General features: G+C 41.9%; 3 protein-coding genes across 8 annotated transcripts; all 3 read right to left on the minus strand.

The window, feature by feature from the left end:
* Positions 1-5874: 5874 nt before the first annotated feature.
* On the minus strand, positions 5875-9046 carry LOC311134507 (transmembrane emp24 domain-containing protein 6-like). The gene is made up of 4 exons (XM_084168205.1): positions 8802-9046; positions 8130-8256; positions 7884-8038; positions 5875-7569 (listed from the first exon to the last, which is right to left on the minus strand). Exons 1-4 carry the CDS (start codon positions 9021-9023, stop codon positions 7348-7350), a joined length of 726 nt encoding a protein of 241 aa, XP_084024331.1. The 5' UTR covers positions 9024-9046; the 3' UTR covers positions 5875-7347.
* Positions 9047-9534: 488 nt separating this feature from the next.
* LOC311135379 (transmembrane emp24 domain-containing protein 6-like) lies at positions 9535-12530 on the minus strand (the record flags this gene model as incomplete). Its single annotated transcript, XM_084169316.1, has 4 exons — positions 9535-10033; positions 11612-11787; positions 11896-12022; positions 12309-12530. 4 exons carry the CDS (start codon positions 12528-12530, stop codon positions 9797-9799), a joined length of 762 nt encoding a protein of 253 aa, XP_084025442.1. The 3' UTR covers positions 9535-9796.
* Positions 12531-13169: 639 nt separating this feature from the next.
* LOC311134997 (palmitoyltransferase ZDHHC7-like) lies at positions 13170-25854 on the minus strand. 6 transcript variants are annotated; one of them, XM_084168796.1, is made up of 9 exons: positions 25712-25842; positions 24925-24997; positions 24482-24782; positions 24020-24144; positions 23646-23742; positions 23086-23167; positions 15799-15929; positions 15602-15625; positions 14921-15178 (listed from the first exon to the last, which is right to left on the minus strand). In XM_084168796.1, the coding sequence occupies exons 1-9, from the start codon at positions 25764-25766 to the stop codon at positions 14999-15001; spliced, it is 1068 nt and encodes a 355-aa protein (XP_084024922.1). In that variant the 5' UTR covers positions 25767-25842; the 3' UTR covers positions 14921-14998. The 6 variants fall into 6 exon arrangements, with proteins under 6 accessions (XP_084024927.1, XP_084024926.1, XP_084024925.1 ...); XM_084168797.1 differs by having other exon boundaries at positions 24925-25034; positions 25712-25798; XM_084168798.1 differs by having other exon boundaries at positions 24925-25030; positions 25712-25795.
* Positions 25855-27522: the final 1668 nt, after the last annotated feature.

Genomic DNA, 27522 nt, shown 5'->3' on the forward strand with positions numbered 1-27522 from the left:
CCAATGAAGGAAGTATGTATGTCATAAATATTCTAAAAGGGGCCAGCACCATCTGGTGGTTGATTACAAACATTACGAAAGGGGCGGGGTCACATTCAAGCACATGGCTTTAAAAAAGTGATTGCTAGACACCAAGGAGATATTGTGAATGCGGCAAAAAAAATTGTCTGTCCTTGGTTGCAAAACTCACTACCGAGTTCCAAACTGCCTCTGGAAGCAACGTCAGCACAATAACTGTTAGTCGGGAGCTTAATGAAATGGGTTTCCATGGCCGAGCAGACACACACAAGCCTAAGATCACCATGCGCAATGCCAAGAGTTGGCTGGAGTGGTGTAAAGCTCGCCGCCATTGGACAGGAGCAGTGCAAATGCGTTCTCTAGAGTGATGAATCACACTTCACCATCTGGCAGTCTGACGGACAAATCTGGGTTTGGCGGATGCCAGGAGAACGCTACCTGCCCCAATGCATAGTGGCAACTGTAAAGTTTGGTGGAGGAGGAATAATGGTTTGGGCTAGGCCCCTTAGTTCCAGTGAGGGGAAATCTTAACGCTACAGCATAAAATGACATTGTAGACAATTCTGTGCTTCCAACTTTGTGACAGTTTGGGGAAGGCCCTTTCCTGTTTCAGTATGACAATGCCCCTGTGCACCAAGCGAGGTCCATACAGAAACGGTTTGTCAAGATTGGTGTGTAAAAAATTGGCTGGCCTGCACAGAGCCCTTACCTCAACCCCATCGAACACCTTTAGGATGAATTGGAACGCCGACTGTGAGCCAGGCCTAATCGCCCAACATCAGTGTCCGACCTCACTAATGCTCTTGTGGCTGAATGGAAGCAAGTCCCCGCAGCAATGTTCCAACATCTAGTGGAAAGCCATCCCAGAAGAGTGGAGGCTGTTATAGCAGCAAAGTGGGGACCAACTCCATATTAATGCCCATGATTTTGGAATGAGATGTTCGACGAGCAGGTGTCCACATACTTTTGGTAATGTACTATATTTACAGCCTGAAACAAATGCCTGCAAAATCGTGTAAATGTTCCTTACAAGCCAGAATGTTGATTAAAATTACATTTAAACGTACACTACCGGTTGTCTGTGCGGTTTGTCCTTTAGCTGCTCGACACAAAATATCTTCAGGAAAGTATTGTTTCCCCAACCTTTAGAGAGCCAGTAGGTTTGGCACCAAGGTAAAATTAGATTTATATTGGATATTCGGTTTTCTCTCGTCAATAGCTATTGAACCAAGCATGCCATGACAATGGTATATTCTGAATCAGGCAAGAAGAATGAAATCCGACTAAGAACATTTACACACGTGTTGACTGTTCTCCATCCTCCCCTGATTCAGAATATACCATTTTCATTGTCATGGCATGCTTGGTTCAATAGCTATTGACGAGAGAACCTTCAATAGCTATTGTACGTTTAAATGTAATTGTATCAACATTCTGGCTTGTAAAGAAGATTAGCAACATTTTGCAGGCTGTCTATAAAAATTAATATTGTATTACACCCTGATTAATCAGACTACCTGGGGTGCTGTGCTGCAGCTGAGGAGGATGCCGAAGCCCAGAGGCTGATCTTTGAGTCTGAGCTGCAGGGATGCGGCAGCAAGCTGGAGGTAGCCTATGCATATTCAAATCTAAATGTTTGGTTAAAGTCTTCTAAATCTATGGGCTGGTTTCTGGTACACATTTTTTGCTAGATGGTCATGTTAAACTACAGTATCTTAAAATAATTCCATATGTTAGGTTAGTAAATATCACCCCCTAAAAGCTTAAACTCTATGGGGTTAAGGGACCAATTGGAAGGTGTGCACTGCATATTATTCTCCTTGTGTGAACTGTAATGTACAAAGGTGTCTGGTTGACGGGCTCTAGCTCCCAGTTCCTGCTTCACTCCCAGGACCAGAAGCTTAAAATCTAGCTGGAGGCCTTCAGATTCCAACAGCAGAATGCTGGCTCTTGAAGCAACAGCAAATGGGCCAAGAAAAAATTGACCAGATCTACATAACCTGAGCACAAGGCCTGTTCCTTTTTAATGGGTAAGTGTTTTAAATTTTTTTCTATGCTGTGAGATATGGGTTGTGTTCGTTAGCGCAAACGGTTTTAAATGTTTTTGCAATGGAAGCAGGCATTTCTTCCTGGACCGGAAAGATGGTACCTCAATGTTTTTCTGTCTACTGAATACAACTGTGATAAACCAAGCTTTGTCTCACTGCCTTGCCCATTGTAAACTAGACAGAGATGGGGATGACAAGGTGTGTGGCTGCTGTGACTCCACCAGCACTATGAGAAAGGCCAGAGATATCTCCATTGATTCAGGTATGACTTGAGTTTTCAAATTCACTGGCTCAACATTTTAGCTTCCTTTAAAAGGCTCTTCAACACAATTGATCTGGCAACTGGAGGGCTGCTGGGCTCATATTCTAACAACCATTACCATTGTGCCCTTGAGCAAAGCACTTAACCCACAACTTGCACTCCATCTAGGGGCGCTGCACGTGTTATCCATCATTTAATTTGATGTAAGAACTAGTTTTGCACATTCAAAAGCATTGGTAATGTAAATATGTGCTTTATATGATCATTCTATTCCCATTCGTTTCCTTTTCGTTCTCCTGAGATGTGCAGTGTGAAGCCGACGCTGTCCTCAGCCCCATATCCATCCAGGAGTAGCTTGAGAGTTGAATGATCTACCTAACTCATGACACTGAATAGGCGATACAATGTCAGTATATAATTTACTAATATTTTTGGAAATGGTAGTATTTGCATTGACAAAGTTTATTGGAGGCTCTCAACTAAGAAGCAGAGAGCATCACGTGGATGCAAAATTAATCCCCGTCCTATATTACACACTGTAGTTGTTAGAATGTGAATATCTTAATACTCCCATGCCCCGCATTCACTGACAGTCAGCCTGCGCAGCTGATGGCTAATCGAAACGACACCTAAACTATATAGAAATTAATTTTACACTTAAAATAGTTTGCCTAAAGACGAGATTAAATTGACAATAGTCTGATGGGTCACGATGATCAATTGTGAAAGTGTACATGATGAGATGGGCACAGCTTCGAATTGACAGAGGCAGGGAAACAGAGCGCTAAAAAGTAACTTTTTCAAATCCTCCTACAGAGTCACATGCAGGTAAGACGTTTTGATTTCTATATAGTATCAGAAAGAGCAGATTCTGCAGTTTCTAAAACAAATTCAAGAGGTGAGCTCTTTTTTTTCAAGAATAACCGCTGTTCCATGCATCCAACACGTGAGCACTCGCAGCAGCATTGTTCAGGCTAGCAAAGCTTAGAAACATAATACAACTTAAAATATGCTATTATGTTCTTTTGAAATACATTTTCTTATTTAAATAATGTTTCTTAAGACTTGCCAAAATGACATTTTAATGGATTTATTTGTGATGGGTTTAACTCTTGAATTGTGGTGGTCTTTCGTTTTTACATATAGCCCACAGCAGGGGTAGGCAACCCTGTTCCTGGAGTGCTGCAGGTACTGCAGGATTTTGTCCCAACTAGGCACCACACTGAGCTACCTATGCTGGTCATACATTACACAAAATCGTAACAACTTGGACGTGCTCACATTTACTTGTCCCAAATCTTTAATTCCGTCCATTCTCAACCCCAGGACGTGGGTGCTAACATTACACGATGATTCCGTAGTTGATCCTGCCCTGCGTTTCTCAGTTGTCGAAGGAAGAAAATGCAGACGCAAACAGAAAGCTGCTTTATTAGTGTACATTATTATGTGTAGAAACATTTTTTTTTTAAAGAGACTGGGGCGCAGAATATGGACCCGCAAATGGTTGGGCAGACGTGGACAATATGGACTGTCTCTTCTACAGAGGGAATTTGAGGTAAAATAAAACATTTAATTAAAGTTATAACCTATAAAACTTGTAATTAAAGTTATAGCCTAAAGCCGGTGTGTTGTTGCTTGCCTCGTTGCCTTCATTGTTTTGGTCTCACATGCTGAGTGGTTATTGACTATTGGCAGTAGTCTTCGCCCAATTGCCTCGAAGCACTGCTAATACTACAAGATACACGACAAAAATGTCTGACATGTCAGAAAATTATCGCGACATCCGACAGGGCTCTGGAGAACAGAACAGCCATCATCGGTGCCTCCTTGACAGGATCAAACTACTCGACCACAAGATGTCACCAAAACATTTCCCCAACACTTTCCCTGGCTGCCACTGCTCTTGCTCAACAAAAAATGTACTCTGTCATCACAACTTTTGCAGATTTTGTGGTAAATGTATCTATTTTCTTTTTACATTTTCAAAATGTTGTAGATATATTCCAATGAAGTTATATCTATAATTGTTTTTTAAATATACAAGTAGGAAGGCCTTAAGATAAATAATCCACTTGTTTAGAGAGAAATTTAGATAATTTTGAGTAAAGTAGTAATATGTTGGATGAGTGTGTTGGGGGCAACTCTGTCAGGTTGGATGGGGAGCGTTGCTGCACAGCTATTTGCAGGTCTCTCCAGAGATGTTCGATCAGGTTCAAGTCCGGGCTCTGGCTGGGCCACTCAAGGACATTCAGAGACTTGTCCCGAAGCCACTCCTGCGTTGTCTTGGCTGTGTGCTTAGGGTTGTTGTCCTGTTGGAAGTTGAACCTTCACCCTGGTCTGAGGTCCTGAGCGCTCTGGAGCAGGTTTTCATCAAGGATCTCTCTGTACTTTGCTCCGTTCATCTTTGCCTCGATCCTGACTAGTCACCCAGTCCCTGCCGCAGTTACCCCAGTACTTAAAAACCCCCGGCAATTTTCTAAAAACAACATTTAATGAAATAACTAAAGTGTAAACTGTAGCCATTATGACCCTTGATAGTTTATTCGCCTAAGCATGACCTTCATCCACATACAATTTTTGTCCCAAAAGTTGCTTTTTTGAGTCAGCAATTAGACGTTGCTCTTAGGGGGGGCTAGTTACCCTGTAGTACCCTACTGATCCTAGCCCATAGGATTTCTACCCGATCAGGAAAATGTGTTCTTTTGACGGCAAATACGTGTCAAAATCGTGTATGTCTGGCATTAGCAAACTGATCGGTCTTCCAGGTCGGTTAAATCCAAAGCATGAAGTGCCTGCGACACTCCAGGACCAGAGCCCTATACTATGTACTAGCCTCTTCGCTCCGGGAGACCTGTACACATTGGTCGCTGAAATCGACATCCGTACCCCGAAAACATACAGGATTTACCAGCCCTCTGGTTTACCTATTTCAAATAAACCTTTCCCGTCCGGAATGCTTTACCAGTCGGTACGAGCTATACAATGTGTGAAAATAAATGTTTCCTGAGTTTACCGAATTCACACCATATCTTAAAAAAAGGTGCGCTGTCATCTGGGATCACGCAGTAATCTCGTGTGGCAACTACTACGGAGTATGGGACTATGGAATGAGTTTCAGAAAATTTTGATTAAATGTACATTTTTACCATAGATCACACAGTGTATAGCCCGTACCGACTGGTAAGGCATAGATTTGCCCTCGGTGACGGGAAAAGTTTATCAGAAATAGGTCAACCAGAGGGCTGGTAAATCCTGTATGTTTTCGGGGTACGGATGTCGATTTCAGCTACCAATGTGTACAGGTCTCACGGAGCGAAGAGGCTAGTACATAGTATAGGGCTCTGGTCCTGGAGTGTCGCAGGCACTTCATGCTTTGGATTTAACCGACCTGGAAGACCGATCAGGTAAATATGTTTCGGTGTACGAGATATCGATAGGAGTGGGAAACTATGGTCCTCGTGCATTGATAAGCACACCAAAGAAGGCATTAACGGTAAGTAATAAATATGGCACTTCAACAAGCCTATTTCACACCATAGGCTGCTTAATTTGCAAGATAACTTTTATTTCATTTTGATTTCGGCACAAATGAAAATGTGGCACTGACTCTCCCATGGATTGATGTTTCACATTGTCTCAATATGAACAGTTCGGCGTTCGACTAGCCACGTGCGACACGTAGCAGGTTAGAATAATTTGGTTAAGGTTAGGAAAAGGTTTTAGAGTTAGTGAAAATGCTCTCCTAACCTGCTACGAAAAGTCACTTCCGGTCGTAGCTGTATGTTTTTAGGTCCCCCTCGAGGCCTTTCTAGTGTTAAATCGACATCAACTTTGCTTTTAAAAGAAAGGTCAAAGTAAAGCGTTTTATTTTAAAAGGTTAAGTCCTTAATTTACTTCAGGAACTATTTTGTTTTCTATACTCTTGACATTTGCTTGCTTTGCAGAAATGATGTAGACTGGCTGAAGTGTAAGGAACATGGTTTAAATGCCCATGTTACAGGGATTATAAATACAGTGTACATGTTACCTTTGTTGCTTGTGTGGGAAAAAACACAATTGTTGTCCTGCTAGAAATGGTGACACTTCTGTGGAAGTTCAATAACCCAACAGTAGGTGGCCTCCAAGTCTAGTCAAACACACATTGCTGTTCTGAATATGTAGCCAAGGCAAAGTCAAGTTACACTTGGATGGTACTGCTGAGATTAAAGTATCAGAAATTCAGAGACTTTAATCTCAGCAGTACCATCCAAGTGTAATTTGACTTTGCCTTGGCTACATTTAAATTGAGAATGTGGAATGGGAATAGTACACTGGCCCCGTGTAGCTCAGTTGGTAGAGCATGGCGCTTGCAACGCCAGGGTTGTGGGTTCGATTCCCACGGGGGCCAGTATGAAAAATGTATGCACTCACTTAACTGTAAGTCGCTCTGGATAAGAGCGTCTGCTAAATGACTAAAATGTAAAAATTTACATGCTGGAGCTCCTAAAACACCTCTAATCAGTTTAGAAGTCCCTGTCTTGACAAGACTGGCTCCAAGACCTATGAAAAAACTACACAATTGGAAAGACAACTGACCTTGAGTAGTTGTCTTTCCAAGTGTGTCGTTTTTACATATGCGTCTTGGATACTAAATTGCTCCTGCTGCCATCTTGAAAAGAGAGGTTATGAACATGGACTTTTTTGCACACTTATATTATGGCTATTCATCACCCCCATAGTGTCTGAAATTGTAGTTCGTTGAATTTTTTGGGAGATTTGTGCAGGAAATTTTAAACATGCTAATTTGGGGGATAATGACTTGCATGGGATTTTTGGGACAGAAATGTTAGCATTTGGTGACAGCAGCCAGGTAAACAAAACCAACGCATAGCTTGCCATCTCCTTGTCCAAGGCCTGTTTACAGGGTAAGGAAACAACTATTTAAGTTTGTAATTTGGATGAACTATACCTTTAACATTGAACAAACATGATCCACACAGCAACACAAGCAGTGAGTGACATTTTATGAGCTATCATTCATCAACAGCGGGGTCTATGGGTGTCTGTGTGGAAAAGCCTCTTGAGGAAGAAGAGCTGTAGGTAGCCCACCATGATGATGACCACACTCTGGACCGCAGACCACCAGGTGACGTAGTTGTGGTTGAAGAGGAGAAGGTAATGGTCCGCACCTCTGCTCATGCGAGCGTAGTTGTAGTGCCGCCACATGTGGAATATGTGACCTTGTATCTTGTTGGTACTCTCCTAGAAAAGATTAGTCATAATTGATGAGATGTTTTCTAATAGATCAAAATCTGTTCAAATTGACATTATCAACTATAAGCCATAACAGTGGCTCAGTACACTCAGGTTGTACAACTGATGTAAAATGCATTGGACACAATGGTTGTGATACATCATATTTTTTTATGAATTGTCTGCAAAAAAAATGTTTACACAACCAGTGTGGAGACACCACACGAGTAGTTTAAATATTTCTGTGCAGACAAACTCATCAGAAATATCCGTGATATTAATTGTGAAAGTCCAGAACCCTCTAGTGCAGGGACATCATGTACCTCAATGTTGGACAGAGTGTTGTTGAGGACTTTTTCTCCTTCCTGTGTCTCTCGCTGCATCTCCTCAGCGCCTTCATAGTACACGCCGAAGTTGAGAAAGACTCGGACGCCACCAAAGTGGTTCTTATAGTTCCCCAAGCACATCTGATAAAAACCTATAAATTGCAAATGGTTGATTCTCATCAACATGACAATTAACTTAAAAACATAATACAAATGAAAGATCACAGATGTCTGTGACTTTACCTGTCACTTCAGTTTGGAAGTTGATTTGACCAATGGTGTTGTCTGTTGAGGCCATGAGGTCCCCTTCTGGGGAGATGACGGTCACGTAAAGATGGTGGTCGCTGGCTAGCCCTGTCACCCACTGGACCTACACACACACACATGGAACATTGCACAGCCATGGTTACCTGATGTCCCTTGATAAAATGTGTTATTTATGCACAATGTTTGATCTTGGTAATGCTACTGTTAAACACACACACACACACACACACAGGTGCCATTTTATCACAAAATGTATTTTTAGTCTTCCATTCAGTTATCTTAGTTCTACGTTGAAGCTAAGCAAAGATAAGAAGATAAGGAGTAAAATGATAAGTCCAAGGTCAGGCAAGACAAGCCAGGTTCCACAAAGGTACTGGGGTATTATTATATGGTAGCTTGTTCCTCTAATCTTCATCAACTAAAAGGTATCTTCAAACAGTATCATTGTAGCACATTTTATTGGCACAATACTGCTCAAGACAGTGCACATCATTTAGCAAAGGCTGGGAGTAGTCCCGAAAAGGGGTTTGAACTAGGGACCTTGTAATTGTCAACCCAACACCAGCTGTTCCCCCTAAAAGATCCTAACCTCTTGATGAGGTCGCTAGATGTTGGGTTAAGATAGTATGTACCTGTAAATGTACTTACCATATATGTTAGGTAGAAGCTCCCACTCTGGTGTGCAAAGTGCCAAAAGCACTCTAGCCCTGAGGCGGGCACCACAATGGCAAAGTCATATCGATCGGACCCTCGGAACAGGTTGTGGTCCTTCAGGCCTAAGCGAGGCTCTGTCTTTTGTCCATCACCCCAGTGCCCCATAAGGAGTATGATGAGAACAGAGTACCACAGCACAACTTGCATGGTCTGCATTCATACACTCACAAACTCATACTGTTTGGGAGTGGTAGACTAGAGGTAGCTACTTTTTTGTTGAGCCAATTATACAATACTGTATCACGCCCAGGAGAATGATTAACCACGGTTGTGTTCATTAGGCAACAGAAGAAAACTGAGTAAAACAGGGAGGAACTAGCTGGACCTGACCAAATAAGAAATGCTTATTTTCATTTTACATTGCATAATGTTAAACATAATGAACACAACCCACTTGTGTAAAAAAAACAGTAACAGTAATGTGCTGCTAACCATCACTGAGTCAGAACACAGAAAAAAAACTCAAATCCACACCAAATATTTGCACTGTAATGACATTTGTCAAATGTGTGAGACTTTAATCAATTCCAACATAGATATATAGGGAGCAGTTCCCATTAGTAACACTAACATTAGCAACAGGGTCGGGGTCAATTCGATATTAATTCAGTCAATTCAGGATGAAATGGAATTTAATGCCAGGATTTTATCCGATCAGCGGTAGATCCGCATAATAGCGCACTTGAAGTTCAAATGTCATTACAGATTGAGCCAACATATGCAGCATTTACCATGAATGCGGTCTCCGCAAATACAGGAACATTGCCTTTAAAAGGTACATAGCCAAAACGGGCCGATCGGATTGAATCCTTAATTCACTTGTTGACTGAATTGTTGTTGACAGAGTTGTTACTGGTTGACTGAATTAAAAGGGAATTCATCCCAACCAGGGCGCATGAGGGCACTGAATAGTAAAACCATCCAGGGACTCAGCAGCGAGGTTTCTCTGGTGCCTCTGTAGTGGGCTTGGTGTTGAAGAGCCTCTTGAGGAAAAAGAGCTGCAGGTAGCCCGCCATGACAATGACCACACTCTGGACCGCAGACCACCAGGTGATGTATTTGGAGTTGGAGAGGAGGAGGTAGTAGTCAGTGCCTCTCCTCATGCGGCCAAAGTTGTAATGTCGAAACATGTGGAAGACGTAGCCCTCCACGCGATGGGAAGTCTCCTAAAAGTGGTTTGGAGAGTAGTGTTGTTAAAACGTTATTATTATTTAACACCAACTGACATAATTAATGCCACAGATAGGCCTAATACATTAATTGCGTCATATATTCAGACATATATTACCGTTCAGTCATTGACTAAGTCAAAAATTGTGAAAATGCAAAAATTTAATTTTAGCAAGTAGTTACACCTACTCAAGTATTTTAACAGTAAGTTGTAGTATGTTTGGGCATGTTTACGTTTTAGTAACGTATGATATTGTCACAGGTGTGATAAATGCCCTTATTACTGTGCATGCCCATATGCGCTTAATTGAGAGCATGGTAATTGATTGATTCATTGAGCAATGTGATTTGTTCTCTATGTGATTGGCTCTCTTTATAACCCTTGTTTCCGTTGTTTGAGGTGCGGCTGCCCAGGTGTAGGGCGTTGGTGTTTCTAAAATAAGTATTACTTTGATGGAATGATGACTAAAGTTGTGTTATGGTTTCCCTACACTGAAACAGGTTTTTGTTTGATTTGATTGTTTTGTGTTATATCCTCCCTCCATTTTGTTTGCAAAGCTATCTTGGTTTAGGAAGCTGAAACTGGGAGGGGGGAAATGAACTTGTGAACTGTTACCTGCCTGGTGGTGTAGGCGGATCTATGGTACTGAACTGAGTTTAGTCACAGCCCTTCTCGACCAGGGTGTCACATTTGGCAGTAGTCGGCAGGGTTTGGGACTCAATGAGTGGCAAAATATTGCAACCACTCAGAGCATAAACAGGCACCCTATGGGCAAAATGTAATAACCATGAATTGTGTTAATTTAAAAAATAAAAAATAAAATGCGCAGAAATCTAATGGGGGGTTTCAAGCTTTTGGGGAGTTCTCAAGCTACTGAATCTGCCGGTTAAATGCGGCCAGGAAATGGTGATGATTCAGAAAGACCTAGCTTGTCCATCAATATCACTAGCTATCAATAGCTAGCGGGGAAAGATCGTCTAGGTAGCGAACTTGATTCTTCGTACATGTACTACTAAAGTTAAAAAGCATCCAATTGGTGTAAACATGGGTGAGTTTTCTTCCATATTTTTTTGCACCAGTCTCGACGCTATTCCTCTTAAATCCATGTCACATTGAGATTGACTTTATAATTTAAATCGAACCTATGGCCTGACTCATTACCTTATTTATTACAAAGTCAATAGTTATTGCTCTAGTATCCTCTGGTGCCAATGACATCTATAGTGCCACAAACTTCTCTGGTGCAGCCATCTAAGGCTGCAGTGACTTTATATTCACACAGCTTCTAAGGACATATACATAAGGGGACCTGTTTTGGCTCGTGAGCACCACTTTCAAAACTACTGGCTGAAAGTATACAACAATTCTGGAGCATCACTTTAAGAACCTGTATGGTAGGCAGAGCTCCCCTTGCTGTTCTTTAAACCTCACAATATATGAGACGTGATATCCGACAATACGATTTTGTTGTATGTGTATGCTGACCTCAAGTTAATTTCCATGTCAATGGACAATAAAGTTATCGTAACATATTGTACTGTACATGCAGTCAAACCCCAAATGGAGCCATTACCACTATGGTGGACAGAGTGTTGTTCAGATCTTTTTGGACTTCCTCCTTCATCTTCTTCTCCTCCTCCTTCTGTTTCTGTTGGTCATCAGAACCGTCATAGTACACCCCAAAGTTGAGGAAGACCTGCATGCTGCCAAATCGGTTGTGGAAGTTGCTCAAGCACATTTGATAGAAACCTAGAATTCAAAAGAAAAAGAAATGACATACTTCCACCACATTTCAAAGGGAAAATGTTTCATGCACCTTGTGTGTGTGTGTGCACGTTCAAAGGAGGAACAATGTACCGGTCTCTTCAGCTATAAAGTTGATTTGACCCGTAGCTTCGTCAATTTTGGACAACAGCAAGCCTTTAGGAGAGTTGACAGTGACGGATAAGTGTCTGTCATTGCCAACACCAGTCACCCACTGGACCTAAACACAGACAGACGGATCTCGTTCACCGTCATATGGGACAACCATGTGCTGCAAACCATATGTTGGGTGCTCTGTAGACTGTCTCAGTAAATGACAATGGCATAAGCCCTGAACAGATGTACTTTTTATCTGAATATTATACAGACTCATTTTAAGCCTTTTAATAAATGTTCAGGCCAAGCGAGGCAGTAATTAGTAGGCATAACTTTACAAGATAAATATGTTGCACAATAAAAATATATATCCTGTTATTGTACTACTAAACTGTGGAATAACATCTTACCATAAAAGTAAAGTAGAAGCGCTCCCCTTGGTGTGCAAAGTGCCAGAAGCACTCCAGTCCGGAGGCACGCAGCACGACAGCAAAGTCATACTGGTCCGCTCCCCAGAACAAGTCCTTGTCCGCTGGTAGGTCAGGATGGGGGTCCGCCAAGGGATTATCCAAACCCTGACTCCCCAAACCCAATAGAGCCAGGAGCACAACTAAGGATACCCCACATAACATGGCTGGTCTTCTTGAAAGGATAAGTTTCTATAGCAATAAGCTGCAGCTAGCTACTGTCTGCCAGTGTGGATGTGTCGTGGCTTGTGGGACAAGAAATGATTAACTACAACCTGTACGTCTGCTTCACTAAAGGTGGGCTCCCGGGTGAAGTTCCCCCAAGGTACAGATCTAGGATCAGCTTCCCATCCCCCAATTATAAACTTAACCAATAGTGGGGGAAGTGCAAAACTGACCCAAGGTCAGCATCTAGGGGCAACTTCAGCCTACTCCCTATGATGGGTGTAGTTGTGTGGTATGGGAAAATCCAGGTCCCTTCACATATGGCGTCGACTCAGCTGGTCCCAGTTCCCTCCCTAGCCGTTCCCCTCAGCCCTAACCCTTTAATGTTTGCGGATCTGGATAGGTATAAGCAGTGTAAAGGTGAAGCTTCCATTATATTGCTTCCACCTTAGAGATCTGCAAACATCAAAGGGCTACAGGAAGGGGAAGGGAGCGAATTGGGACCAGTGCTTCACATATGGCTTTCTGTGTACAGCAAATCATTCACCAGTTCCAAGTGGGATTTTTGAAGTGCTGCATACTGGATTACCACTTATCTTCTATACAGTCATATTGACAAAGAAATCAGGATTTTAGAGGTCAAAATTAAGTTCATTTAATGGGAGCCCAGAAAGTTTGCATGAAAGGGTTCAAAACACAAGTACATAACATACTGTATAATCTCATAACAGAGCATTTAAAAACAGCTCAGTCTTCATATATTACTTTATCCAGTCCATCACATGTCAAATGAAAAAATATGAAAATTATAATGGTTAATCAGACTTGCTCAGAATTATCTTAAGATCAGCATGGAGAGTATCGCACGAAATGCTTGTAAGGGAAGCACATGCATATACTTTTTTTTGTGTGAAAGCTCACAAGGTTGTGTACAGTACTGTATTTGGTCTTGATAAAGTAAATACCATACAGTATCATGTAAGCATTTGACTGTTTGAGATAATCATTGACTCTGCTGGAGTCATATAGTCCATTACACACACATTACAATTTTAAAGGTAGACTCTCAGCGTTATGAAATTGCCACAACCAGCACCGCAGATATTGAGATGAGTGTGATGCAAGACTTAGCTCTCACAGTGACACACAGAGTAACTACCTACGACGGCACAAAACAGCAGAAAAGTTTAGCCTCGCACTTCAACGCTCTTAGTTGTTGCGGAAATTGGCCCAATATTGCTGTTTACTTCGTGCAACACTGAGTCTACCTTTTAATTAGAGCACAGTAAAAAAATTATCATAGCATACTTACTTCCTATTAAAATAACCATGATCAGGGATCGATGTTAACTTTTGGCTAATGAATCCAGTTCCTATGTCTTTAAAAATGGTCCACCTCACAGCAAATTTGTCAGACACATTAGTAAAAGTTTATGTGATTGCCTCATGCAGAATCTAAACAGCTGATTCTAGTAGTTCTCTACCATTAATTATTCATATTTCATGCCTCCTTCCCCACCCCAACTCATCTAACTCCTACAAGTGGTAAACACACTTTTTTTGGTATGCAAAAACAACAGGATTCGCCAGCAATATATCCAGCAATATACTGTTTTCATAAAAAAAAGTATGATATGGTTATAGTAGTGGTTAACACCAATTCCTGCACATTGTTTTTCCAGAGGTGCAGCTATCTACTGCCAGGGAAGGACACTTAAGCCTAATTTATACCCTACATACAGATGCAAGAACTACAATTAGCTACGTAAAATGGCAACCCTACATAGTTGCGTAGCCAAAATACGCAGACGTGTGCAGTCCAGCAATTTGTAACTCGATACAAGTACAAGTACAAGATTGCCATTTTGCGTACCTAATTGAGTTCTTACGTTGCGTATGTATGTGCGGTATAAATTAGGCTTTACTCACTCACACCACCCCCCCCCAGAGTGAGGAAGAGCAGAGAACAACAAGTGTCTTTAAAAGGAAGTCAATAACAAAACAGAACAGTCCTCTGAGATAAAAGTGGATCCTCCCTTTAGGCGGCAACTTAGGAAATGTTTACTGTGTAGTATGTCGTGTTTCAGTCTGTTTTAGGACTACAGCGCACTTTCATTTGATCGTTAAACAGGTTTTGATAAGTCTCTCGATCCTTTGATTCCTGCTCCATTCAGCTACGGAGACGTGATGTTCAGAAGCACCATTGTCCACGCGGTTGTATAGAACTTCACTCTTCCTGGTAGCTGGGTCGTGTTCATTAGGGCACGCGATGGAAAACATTTAGCAAAATAAATCAAAAATGAGCGTTTCTTATTGGACAAGTCCGCATAGCCCCTTTCCTGTTTCAGTCCGTTTTCTTCTGTTTGGTGCCTAAATGAAACTGACCCTTGTGTCAAAGACAATTCCAGAGCCAGGTTCCAAAGATTGTTCCAGACCGTACAGTAGGAAGCTTCTGATAAGGTGAGAGGTCAGACGGAGAACTCGGCGCCGGCTTTCCGAGAGCGAGTGGTGAGTAGCCGGCGCAGACGGAGACCGGCAAATGGGTTGATCCACAGCAGTGATGGCTGGCCCCCAAACACGCTCCTCATGCCCTCCCAGCGAACCTGCCTCTCCCACGTGGGCTTCTCGTTCTTCAGACGCTCAATCTCCTAGACACACACACACATAGGGGGTAAACGGCAATGCAAGGTGAGAATTCAATAAAAGTTTAGCTAATGATCAAATAACCACAATGGTAAATTAGCCTGTCATTGGTCACTAGTCTCATCAACATCACCACTAAGTTTCTTCTTTCTCACATTATCAACAGTTTTCTGAAGGAGGCTGATGTCTCATTTGTAAATAGGCCCCATTTCCCTCCTGATTCTATTGACAATGGGACTTCACTACCATGGCCATGTGCTTGTTCAGAGGGGCAGGACATTTGGAAACAAATCCTAATCATGCAGAATAGAGAATCTTATCCATTCTACATTGTTGATAGAAATGGTCAATGTAGAATGGCGTTGTGTAATGCCTTTCTTTGCCCTGCATGTCTATCTATGGTGTGTCTATGTGGTTTGGCACCTCACCGTCTTGTTGCAGATGGAGTGGACCTGAGAATGTAATGTATAACATGGAAACAATCCTTAATCATGCACAGTCCTCTATCTAATCTACATTGTATATCTAAGGTCGTGGGTTCAATTCCCACAAGAATCACATAACACAAATTGTGCTGAAAAAATTGTCTGCTAAGTGGCATATACTGTTATATTAATCTCCTCACCGTCTCATCGTTGCAGATGGAGTGAACCTGAGTGCCAAACATGACAGCTGTGAAGCTGAGAAAGAGGAGGCCCTCAAGGCAGAGGAAGATCATCAGCATCACCGTCACCGGAGGTGAAAAGTCACTGCACTCTGGAGGGGCAGAAACATCATCCAGGATAATGACAAACACTGACCTCAATGTAGTTATATTTGAAGCTGCAATCCTGAATTTGAAAATCAACAAACGGCTTCCCCGCCACTTGGTTTGGTATAAAGCTGAGGGATGGGGCAAGAGAAATGTAACCCCTCTCAAATTCATAGATGGAGCTATGGGTGCAAAGAATGATAGTCCACAAGATTAAAATGATCGCTTTAAGCATATTTTGAAGCTGTAACCTTTTCTTAACAAATTTCTTCACATTTTATTTTGTTACAAAGTACGATTAAAGTGGATCTAATTGCAATTTTTTTGTCAACGATCTAGACAAAACACTATGTAATGTCAGTGGAAGAAACTTTGATATGTGTATATACAGTGGGGGAAAAAAGTATTTATTCAGCCACCAATTGTGCAAGTTCTCCTACTTAAAAAGATGAGAGGCCTGTAATTTTCATCATAGGTACACGTCAACTATGACAGACAAATTGAGATTTTTTTTCTCCAGAAATCACATTGTAGGATTTTAATGAATTTATTTGCAAATTATGGTGGAAAATAAGTATTTGGTCACCTACAAACAAGCAAGATTTCTGGCTCTCACAGACCTGTAACTTCTTCTTTAAGAGGCTCCTCTGTCCTCCACTCGTTACCTGTATTAATGGCACCTGTTTGAACTTGTTATCAGTATAAAAGACACCTGTCCACAACCTCAAACAGTCACACTCCAAACTCCACTATGGCCAAGACCAAAGAGCTGTCAAAGGACACCAGAAACAAAATTGTAGACCTGCACCAGGCTGGGAAGACTGAATCTGCAATAGGTAAGCAGCTTGGTTTGAAGAAATCAACTGTGGGAGCAATTATTAGGAAATGGAAGACATACAAGACCACTGATAATCTCCCTCGATCTGGGGCTCCACGCAAGATCTCACCCCGTGGGGTTAAAATGATCACAAGAACGGTGAGCAAAAATCCCAGAACCACACGGGGGGACCTAGTGAATGACCTGCAGAGAGCTGGGACCAAAGTAACAAAGCCTACCATCAGTAACACACTACGCCGCCAGGGACTCAAATCCTGCAGTGCCAGACGTGTCCCCCTGCTTAAGCCAGTACATGTCCAGGCCCGTCTGAAGTTTGCTAGAGTGCATTTGGATGATCCAGAAGAGGATTGGGAGAATGTCATATGGTCAGATGAAACCAAAATATAACTTTTTGGACTTTTTGGATAAAGAATGCTGAGTTGCATCCAAAGAACACCATACCTACTGTGAAGCATGGGGGTGGAAACATCATGCTTTGGGGCTGTTTTTCTGCAAAGGGACCAGGACGACTGATCCGTGTAAAGGAAAGAATGAATGGGGCCATGTATCGTGAGATTTTGAGTGAAAACCTCCTTCCATCAGCAAGGGTATTGAAGATGAAATGTGGCTGGGTCTTTCAGCATGACAATGATCCCAAACACACCGCCCGGGCAACGAAGGAGTGGCTTCGTAAGAAGCATTTCAAGGTCCTGGAGTGGCCTAGCCAGTCTCCAGATCTCAACCCCATAGAAAATCTTTGGAGGGAGTTGAAAGTCTGTGTTGCCCAGCGACAGCCCCAAAACATCACTGCTCTAGAGGAGATCTGCATGGAGGAATGGGCCAAAATACCAGCAACAGTGTGTGAAAACCTTGTGAAGACTTACAGAAAACGTTTGACCTGTGTCATTGCCAACAAAGGGTATATAAAAGTATTGAGAAACTTTTGTTATTGACCAAATACTTATTTTCCACCATCATTTGCAAATAAATTCATTAAAAATCCTACAATGTGATTTTCTGGAATTTTTTTTCCTCATTTTGTCTGTCATAGTTGACGTGTACCTATGATGAAAATTACAGGCCTCTCTCATCTTTTTAAGTGGGAGAACATGCACAATTGGTGGCTGACTAAATACTTTTTTTCCCCCACTGTATATATATAGTACCAGTCAAAAGTTTGGACACACCTACTCATTCAAGGGTTTTACTTTATTTGTACTATTTTCTACATTGTAGAATAATAGTGAAGACATCAAAAATATGAAATAACAATTATGGAATCATGTAGTAACCCAAAGAAGTGTTAAACCAATCAAAACATATTTTATATTTGAGATTCCTCAAAGTAGGCACCCTTTACCTTGATGACAGCTTTGCACACTCTTGTTATTCTCTCAACCAGCTTCATGGGGTAGTTAAAAGTTAATTTGTGGAATTTATTTCCTTCTTAATGCGTTTGAGCCAATCAGTTGTGTTGTGACAAGGAGGGGTGGTATACAGAAGATAGCCCTATTTCGTAAAAGACCAAGTCCATATTATGGCAAGAACAGCTCAAATAAGCAAAGAGAAATGACAGTCCATCATTACTTTAAGACATGAAGGTCAGTCAATACGGAACATTTCAAGAACTTTGAAAGTTTCTTCAAGTGCAGTCGCAAAAACCATCAAGCGCTATGATGAAACTGGCTCTCATGAGAACCGCCACAGGAAAGGAAGACCCAGAGTTACCTCTGCAGCAGAGGATAAGTTCATTAGAGTTAGCTGCACCTCAGATTGCAGCCCAAATAAATTCTTCACAGAGTACAAGTAACAGACACATCTCAACATCAACTGTTCAGAGGGGACTGTGTGAGTCAGGCCTTCATGGTCGATTTGCTGCAAAGAAACCACAACTAAAGGTCACCAATAATAAGAAGAGACTTGCTTGGGCCAAGAAACACAAGCAATGGACATTTGACCGGTGGAAATCTGTCATTTGGTCAGAGTCCAAATTTGCGATTTTTGGTTCCAACCGCTTTGTCTTTGTGAGACGCAGAGTAGGTGAACTGATTATCTCTGCATGTGTGGTTCCCACCGTGAAGCATGGAGGAGGAGGTGTGATGGTATGGGGGTGCTTTGCTGGTGACACTGTCAGTGATTTATTTAGAATTCAAGGCACATTTAACCAGCATGGCTACCACAGCATTCTGCAGCGATACGAAATCCCATATAGTTTGCGCTTAGTGGGACTTTCATTTGTTTTTCAACAGCACAATGACCCAACACACCTCCAGGCTGTGTAAGGGATATTTGACCAAGAAGGAGAGTGATGGAGTGCTGCATCAGATGACCTGGCCTCCACAATCACCCAGGGATAAGTTGGACTGCAGAGTGAAGGAAAGCAGCCAACAACTGCTCAGCATATGTGGGAACTCCTTCAAGACTGTTGGAAAAGCATTCCAGGTGAAGCTGGTTGAGAGAATGCCAAGAGTGTGCAAAGCTGTCATCAAGGCAAAGGGTGGCTACTTTGAAGAATCTCAAATATATTTTGATTGGTTTAACACTTATGGTTACTACATGATTCCATGTGTTATTTCATAAACTCAGCAAAAAAAGAAACGTCCTCTCACTGTCAACTGCGTTTATTTTCAGCAAACTTAACATTTGTAAATATTTGTATGAACATAACAAGATTCAACAACTGAGGCATAAACTGAACAGGTTCCACAGACATGTGACTAACAGAAATAGAATAATGTGTCCCTGAACAAAAGAAACAGTGTCTGTGGAACGTGTTCAGTGGCCACCAGCTGCATTAAGTACTGCAGTACATCTCCTCCTCATGGACTGCACCAGATTTGCCAGTTCTTGCTGTGAGATGTTACCCCACACTTCCACCAAGGCACCTGCAAGTTCCCTGACATTTCTGGGGGGGGAATGGCTCTAGCCCTCACCCTCTGATCCAACAGGTCCCAGACGTGCTCAATGGGATTGAAATCCGGGCTCTTCGGTGTCCATGGCAGAACACTGACATTCCTGTCTTGCAGGAAATCACGCACAGAACGAGCAGTATGGCTGGTGGCATTGTCATGCTGGACGGTCATGTCAGGATGAGCCTGCAGGAAGGGTACCACATAAGGAGGAGGATGTCTTCCCTGTAACGCACAGCGTTGAGATTGCCTGCAATGACAACAAGCTCAGTCCGATGATGCTGTGACACACCGCCCCAGACCATGACGGACCCGCCACCTCATAATCAATCTCACTCCAGAGTACAGGCCTCGGTGTAACGCTCATTCCTTTGACAATAAACGCGAATCCGACCATCACCCCTGGTGAGACAAAACCGCGACTCGTCAGTGAAGAGCACTTTTTGCCAGTCCTGTCTGGTCCAGCGATGGTGGGTTTGTGCCCATAGGCGACGTTGTTGCCGGTGATGTCTGGTGAGGATCTGACTTACAACAGGCCTACAAGCCCTCAGTCCAGCCTCTCTCAGCCTATTGCGGGCAGTCTGAGCACTGATGGAGGGATTGTGCATTCCTGGTTTAACTCGGGCAGTTGTTTTTGCCATCCTGTACCTGTCCCGCAGGTGTGATGTTCGGATGTACCGATTTTGTGCAGGTGTTGTTACACGTGGTCTGCCACTGCGAGGACGATCAGCTGTCCGTCCTGTCTCCCTGTAGCGCTGTCTTAGGCGTTTCACAGTACGGACATCGCAATTTATTGCCCTGGCCACATCTGCAGTCCTCATGCCTCCTTGCAGCAGGCCTAAGGCACATTCACGCAGATGAGCAGGGACCCTGGGCATCTTTCTTTTGGTGTTTTTCAGAGTCAGTAGAAAGGCCTCTTGTGTCCTAGGTTTTCATAACTGTGACCTTAATTGCCTACCGTCTGTAAGCTGTTAGTGTCTTAACGACCATTCCACAGGTGCATGTTCGTTAATTGTTTTGGTTCATTGAACAAGCATGGGAAACAGTGTTTAAACCCTTTAAAATGAAGATCTGTGAAGTTATTTTGATTTTTACGAATTATCTTTGAAAGACAGGGTCCTGAAAAAGGGGCGTTTCTTTTTTTGCTGAGTTTAGTTTTGATATCTTCACTATTATTCGACAATGTAGAAAATAGTAAAAATAAAGAAAAACCCTTGAATGAGTAGGTGTGTCCAAACTTTTGACTGGTACTGTATATATTAGATGAGATAAGTATTCACCCCTCTGAGTCAATAAATGTTAGAAACACCTTTGGCAGCGATTACAACTGAGTATTTTGGGTTAAGTCTCTAAAGCCTTGTTCACACTGGCAGTTTGTGACTCAAATCCCATTTTTTTGCATATCAATTCGAATCTGTTCTTTTTCCTGAAGTCTGAACAGCCAAAAAGCACATGGAATCTGATATTTCAAGCCACATTTCAAACCACCTTCGTAGGTGGTTTGAAATCAGATACAAACCTGATTCCTGGTCATGCGACTTGTGTCTAAACAGTCAAATCTGATTTATTTGCCCTCAAGAACATGTGGTAGCTAACTAGCTTGTTAATTGTTTACAAACAAATTAGTGAATGTGCTACAAACCTAAACAGCTATACCTAGCTAGCTAGCTGACTGCCGTGTCTAGCCAAAAAGGACTCGTTTTGAAAGTTGGATCATATTATCTATTGAGGTTTTTCTTACACTATCATTTTGAACATTCAAAGCAACTAATACATGTCCATGGCAGGCACTGTTGTTACCTTAGCTTGCTACATAACTTCTGAGTGATAGGAAGCAAGAGCACCACCACCAATCAGCTTACACTATTGCGCACACACTCATCGTTACTATGAAAACTAGCGTAGCCATGTCAGCAAATTAATGCTGTCTGAACTCACACAAATCTGATTTGGTCACTTGTAACTTGCTGTTTGGACAGTAAGTATTCCAAAACAGATTTGAAAAACAAAACTGATTTGAGCATCAAGGCCTGCAGTGTGAACAAGGCTTAAGAGCTTTGCACACCTGGATTGTGCAATACTTGCCCATTATTCTTTTCAAAATGATTCAAACTCTGTAAAGTTGGTTGTTGATCATTGCTAGACAGCCATTTTCAAGTCTTGCAGTTAAGTCAAAACTGTAACTAGACCACTCAGGAAAATTAATTTTCTTGATAAGCAACTCCAGTGTAAATTTAGCCTTGTGTTTTAGGTTATTGTCTGGCAGAAAGTTTAACTGGTCTCCCAGTTTCTGGTGGAAATCAGACTGAACCTGGTTTTCCTATAGGATTTTGCCTCTGCTTAGCTCCATTTTGATAATTTTTTATCTTGAAATAAACTTCCCAGTCCTTGCCGATGACAAGCATACCCATAACATGATGCAGCCACCACCATGCTTGAAAATATAGAGAGTGCTCCTCTTTGATGTGTTGTGTTGGATTTGTCCCAGACATAACACTTTGTATTCAGGACATAAAGTTAATTCCTTTGCCACATTACTTTAGTGCCTTGTTGCAAACAGGATGCATGTTTTGGAATATCTTTATTCTGTACATGCTTCCTTCTTTCAACTCTGTCAATTAGGTTAGTATTGTGGTGTCACTACAATGTTGTTGAGCCATCCTAAGTTTTCTCCTATCACAGCCATTAAACTCTAACTGTTTTAAAATCACATTTGGTGATGGTGAAATGTCCTTCCTCTCCGGCAACTCAGTTAGGAAGGCCACCTGTATCTTTGTAGTGACTGGGTGTATTGATACAGCATCCAAAGCCTAATTAATAACTTCACCATGATCAAAGGGATATTCAGTGTCTGCTTTTATTTTACCCTTCTTTGCGAGGCATTGGAAAAGCTCCCTGTTCTTTGTGGTTGAATCTGTGCTTGAAATTCACTACTCGACTGAGGGTCCTTACATATAATAGTGTGTGTGGTATACAGAGATGAGGAAGTCATTCAAAAATCATGTTAAACCCTATTATTGGACACAGAGTGAGTCCATGCAACTTTTTGTGTGATTTGTTAAGCAAATGTGTGCTCCTGAACTTATTTAGGCCTGCCATAAGAAAGGGGTTGAATACTTGTATACCCATTACATTTGTTATTTATTTTTTATTAATTTGTAAACATTTATATAATTTTCTTTTAACTTTGACATTATGGTGTATTTTGTATAGATCAGTGACAAAATAATCACAATTAAATCAATTTCAATCCCACTTTTTTATGCAACAAAATGTAAAAAATCCAAGGGGGGTGAATACTTATGATGGGTACTGTATTTTGGCAAGGAAAATCCCAGATTGTGTCTTTAAACAGGGCACATTGAAGTCAATGTAGTTGTATTTAACAGGAACAGTATACTTAGACGACTCATCATACTGTATAATGATACTCACCACTCCACTGGACCTTGACACAGGTTACGAACTGGTACCCACTCAGGGCGAGAGCGTGGGTGGAGATCATCGCTATATACATCTGAAAAAACAGAAGGAATTAAGACCAAACTAGTATTGATGGTAAAACATTCATTGCAATTAATTGTGCATTGACAATGACCATAGGCATAAAGATACAACAAAAGCACCCTGATGACCACCTATCCTTATAATAAATTGAATTTCTATCTGGCGAGAGTTAAAAAGCACAGCAGCACCAATGTTTCCTTGTGGCAATCAGTGAACAGGGACTGGGTGGTTTACAGGCTTTTATGATAAGCAAGGTGAGAAGATGCCACAAATAAAGATGACAGTTAGCCTAATAGTTCTGTCAAACCCATTGCTTCCATGCAAAGCTACACAAAAGTACAAAATAGGGATGTCAGTCGCTAAAAAATAAAAATACTTTTCTTTCCTCTTTTAGTTGATTAATTGGACCGATGTACTACAAATGCATTTCAGTATTTCCAGTATTGTGCACCTGAACTTCAACAAGGTGGAACTGAGATGGAACTCACAGTGAAGAGGACAAAGAAGCGCTGGTTGTTCTCTCCGACACAGTTGTTTACCCAGGGACAGTGGTGATCCATCTTACGGATGCAGCGCTTACAAATACTACAGGAGAGGGGAACAAAACCATGGTCGTGTTCATAAGGCAGCAAACGGAAGAAAATGGACTGAAACTGACAGGGACTACTTGGACTGCTCCAATAAGAAATGTTCCTTTTTATTTTCCATTGCAAAAGTTTTACCACAGTGTGGACTAATGAACAGGACCCAGCATATAGGCCTAAATAGGGCATTTTGCCTAGTTACTCGACCTGGAAAAACCCCTGGCCCTAGATAGTATAAAGCATAATACATGAAAGCACACAATGCATTTCCTCCTCACCTGCAGTGGTGGGCTCGCTCAGGTTTGATGCTGCAGCATTTGGGACACTTATAGATTACTTCTCCTGGTTTCAGATTCAGGCTCTCCATGTATTTCTTGGTGGCGTTGCCTTTGGGCACAGCTCCCTAAAAACAGACACACGGTTGGACAGAATGGACACAGTCAGACTGACAGGAGAACATGTTTGGACAGACTCATTCAAAATTTCAAGGAAACTCCTCGTAGGTCAGTTCTTTCATTGCTAATAGGACAACACGTGGTTCCTATAATGTGCCCATGAGCATCAGTCTGCTCTATATATATATGACATTCTGACTGCTTATTTTACAGCTTGTATGGTCCGTGTTGCCCTCCATTCAAAGTCACTCCCTTTTTCAAGTCACCCAACATTACAATGCATCCTAATTTCTTTGGTACGGTGGGCCCTAATGAGCACAACCCTGCAGTGGTCAGTTCACTCACCGGGTCGGTGAGCATGGTGCGCAGGTGCGAGGTGAGTGCCAGCACGGCCAGGCAGTTGAAGACCACGCCGTTGACCACAGCGTACCAGAAGCTCTTGGAGGGCAGCAGCATGACAAAGGTGACCACAAAGTCGGCGTAGAGCACCAGGAACCAGGTGATGAAGGCACAGACCATGCCACAGCCGTCCTGGATGAACCACACCCGCGCCGACTCTCCTGCTGCGGAACCCGCTGCAGCCTCCTCCCTGTCCAGCAGGGGGTGGTGTTGCTCTACATCTCGCAGCCGGTGACCTGAAGACATGCTGCCCTGCAGGGAGAGAATATGAAAGCACAAAAAGAAAAATATAGTATTTGTTAAAATAAGTACATTTGGTCTAATTGTGGGTATAGGCTATTAAGCCCTACTTCGTGCCCATTGACTAATTAGGCGTACTTTGTACTCACTTTTTGTTAGTGTCCTTTAGAGTGCCATTGTGTCCAATCTTCAGCACTACTGAGGAGAGCATCCAGGGCCTGACTTCTCAGGCCACATAGTTGAAAGTGAAACAGCCTTGCTATAACAGGGGCGTATTCATTACGGAAACCATTTACAGTTTAAGAATCAAAAGTATGCAAACGTTATGTTTTGCAACGAAAACTAGCGTTTCTATTAGATAGATTCAGGTAGGTCCCAGCCTGTTTATGGAACCTTTCCAATAGAAACGCACATTTTTGTTCGTTTTGCAACTGTTTGGTGTAATGATTACGGTCCAAGAGTTCAACAATCCAAATCTATAAATCAGAGGTCAACATATGATCCTTATCCAGTAACAATGTGGTGTGCACAACAGAGGGAATACCATTTGCACATCCCTTTTAAACAGACAACTTTGAGAATATGGCATTATGCAGCTTGCAAGCAACATCGCTAGCTAGCTAACGTAAACACATCAAAAGACAGCGAGCTAGCTATTAGCATTGCTAGCCCTCCGTGGTGGTTGATGTTAATAGGTTGTACACCAGCAAAGTTCATGCAACTACTTACGAAACAAACGATTGATATCCGACAGTAGTAAGTCAGTGGTGTCAAACTTATTTTGTCTTTGACTGAGAAACGTTAGCTAGCTAACGTTAGCTAGGTAGCACTTCTAGCCAGCTGTCGGCTAACAGTTACAACTGTCTAACGTTAGTGAGCATCTGCAGGCATTCGCTACCATTATTAACGTTGAATATTAGGTAACTTCATTCTTACCCTCACACAGTTTACAGGTTTCCTTCTGCTGGAATAAGGCTTCAATTTCATTCATGACAGAGTCCCACTCAAGGCAAGTAGCTAGGCTAACGTTAGCTAGAGCTAGCTACACAACAATGTTTGGGAAGGTGCATTTCCGGTGTGGTATAATGATTTGAGAACTGTCAAATTTTGTAATGATCAGATTAGTATTTTTTTAAATATCATTTGGTTACTTATTTATTTGAATAAATCAGAAGTTATTGTGCAACGGGTAAAAATTAGCTCTTTGTAATGACAGAAATTAAGTAAAGAGACTGCTCAGTTGACCTACCTGTGTACCATAGGGTTTGGCCCCTGGGCCCCTGGGCCCCTGGGCCCCTGCAGTGGGGTGGGGTCCGGGGACCCAGGCAATACTAAACAAGGTGCCATAAAATCATGAATAAAGAACATTTGACATTTTGGAGGATCATTCCTGTAAGAATGGGAGAATGCATAAAGCAATAACACGTTTGAAACAGGCGTTGAAATAGTTCTAACATACATTCACAAAATTTAATTACAACATCTGGGACTTTAATTCAGTCATTCCTTTGTTATGGAGAACTAGTTCTAAAAACATGAAGTGATAATATTGTGTGAAAAAATCCGTTTCAGGCCAATACCTTGACTCTATATGCATTTTTCTAGTCAATAGACTCCTTATCACTGAATCTGATTGTGGGTCGAAACCTGTTTGGGCTCTGCTTTTGTTACGGTCAGGGGGATTGGTATAGCATACCTTGTTCACTGCCTGTAATTATTATAATCTTACATGATGTATGCTCTGGCAGATGTTTTTCATCGAAGGACAAGATTAATGTCCTAACGCCATGACTAATGTACTGCATGTATTGTAGCCTAATGTTCTTATAAATGGTTAAACAAATATGTGGCATTTCCTGTCTGATATGTTCTAGTTCATATGTTCCCAAATTAGTGTACTCCCAAACAAATGCAATATGGTGTAATTGCAGACCGCAATTCGGGGCGTTTCTTGATGTCGTCATTCCTTGATATCAGGAAATGCCCATTGGTGCCTGCCATTGGTCAGTTCCGGTGTTTTGAGAGTGATGGTTTCTCGACACTGATGATTTTTGTACATCGCCCCTGATTGCGGTCTGCAGTTACATCCTTCTCAACTAATGTGCTAACTTGGTTTGAAAAAATCTGACCTGGGTTCAAATACTATTTGAAATAATTTCACAGCTGGGCTAGATTGAGCTTGCCTGGTGCAATGGAACCAATAGAATAGTCTTCCCATCTGGGACTCCAGGCAGGCTTAGGCAAACGCTAAAAGTATTAGAACATTTTTAAATAGTACTTCAACCCAGATCTGTTCAAAATATGTAAATCACAGGAGGTTGGTGGCACCTTAATTGGGGAGGACGGGCTTATGGTAATGGCTGGAATGGTTTCCATGTGTTTGATGCCATTCCATTTACGCCGTTCCGTCCATTATTATGAGCCGTCCTCACCTCAGCAGCCTCAACTGAATTGTCAATGAGTAATAAACTTATTTCCAGCAGGAACTTCATTTCATCCACCTTATTCTTTTCTGGAAAGTCAGTTACATTTTACATTTACATTTACGTCATTTAGCAGACGCTCTTATCCAGAGCGACTTACAAATAGGTGCATTCGCCTTATAGCCAGTGGGATAACCACTTTACAATGTTTTTTTTTTTTTTTTGGGGGGGGGGGGGTAGAAGGATTACTTTATCCTATCCCAGGTATTCCTTAAAGAGGTGGGGTTTCAAATGTCTCCGGAAGGTGGTGAGTGACTCCGCTGT

The sequence above is a fragment of the Coregonus lavaretus genome, assembly GCF_964263955.1.
Source record: "Coregonus lavaretus genome assembly, chromosome: 9".
NCBI classification, from domain to species: Eukaryota; Metazoa; Chordata; class Actinopteri; order Salmoniformes; family Salmonidae; genus Coregonus; species Coregonus lavaretus.

Coding starts and splice junctions, on each gene's coding strand:
- LOC311134507 (XM_084168205.1), bottom strand. CDS start 9,023: ATGCAGACCATGCAAGTTGTGCTGTGGTACTCTGTTCTCATCATACTC. Junction 8,039..8,129: donor CTTCCAAACTGAAGTGACAG/GTAAAGTCACAG, acceptor TGCAATTTATAG/GTTTTTATCAGATGTGCTTG. Junction 7,570..7,883: donor ACACTCTGTCCAACATTGAG/GTACATGATGTC, acceptor AATCTTTTCTAG/GAGAGTACCAACAAGATACA.
- LOC311134997 (XM_084168796.1), bottom strand. CDS start 25,766: ATGAATGAAATTGAAGCCTTATTCCAGCAGAAGGAAACCTGTAAACTG. Junction 24,145..24,481: donor GCACCATGCTCACCGACCCG/GTGAGTGAACTG, acceptor GTCTGTTTTTAG/GGAGCTGTGCCCAAAGGCAA. Junction 15,930..23,085: donor TGTCAAGGTCCAGTGGAGTG/GTGAGTATCATT, acceptor CTGCCCCTCCAG/AGTGCAGTGACTTTTCACCT.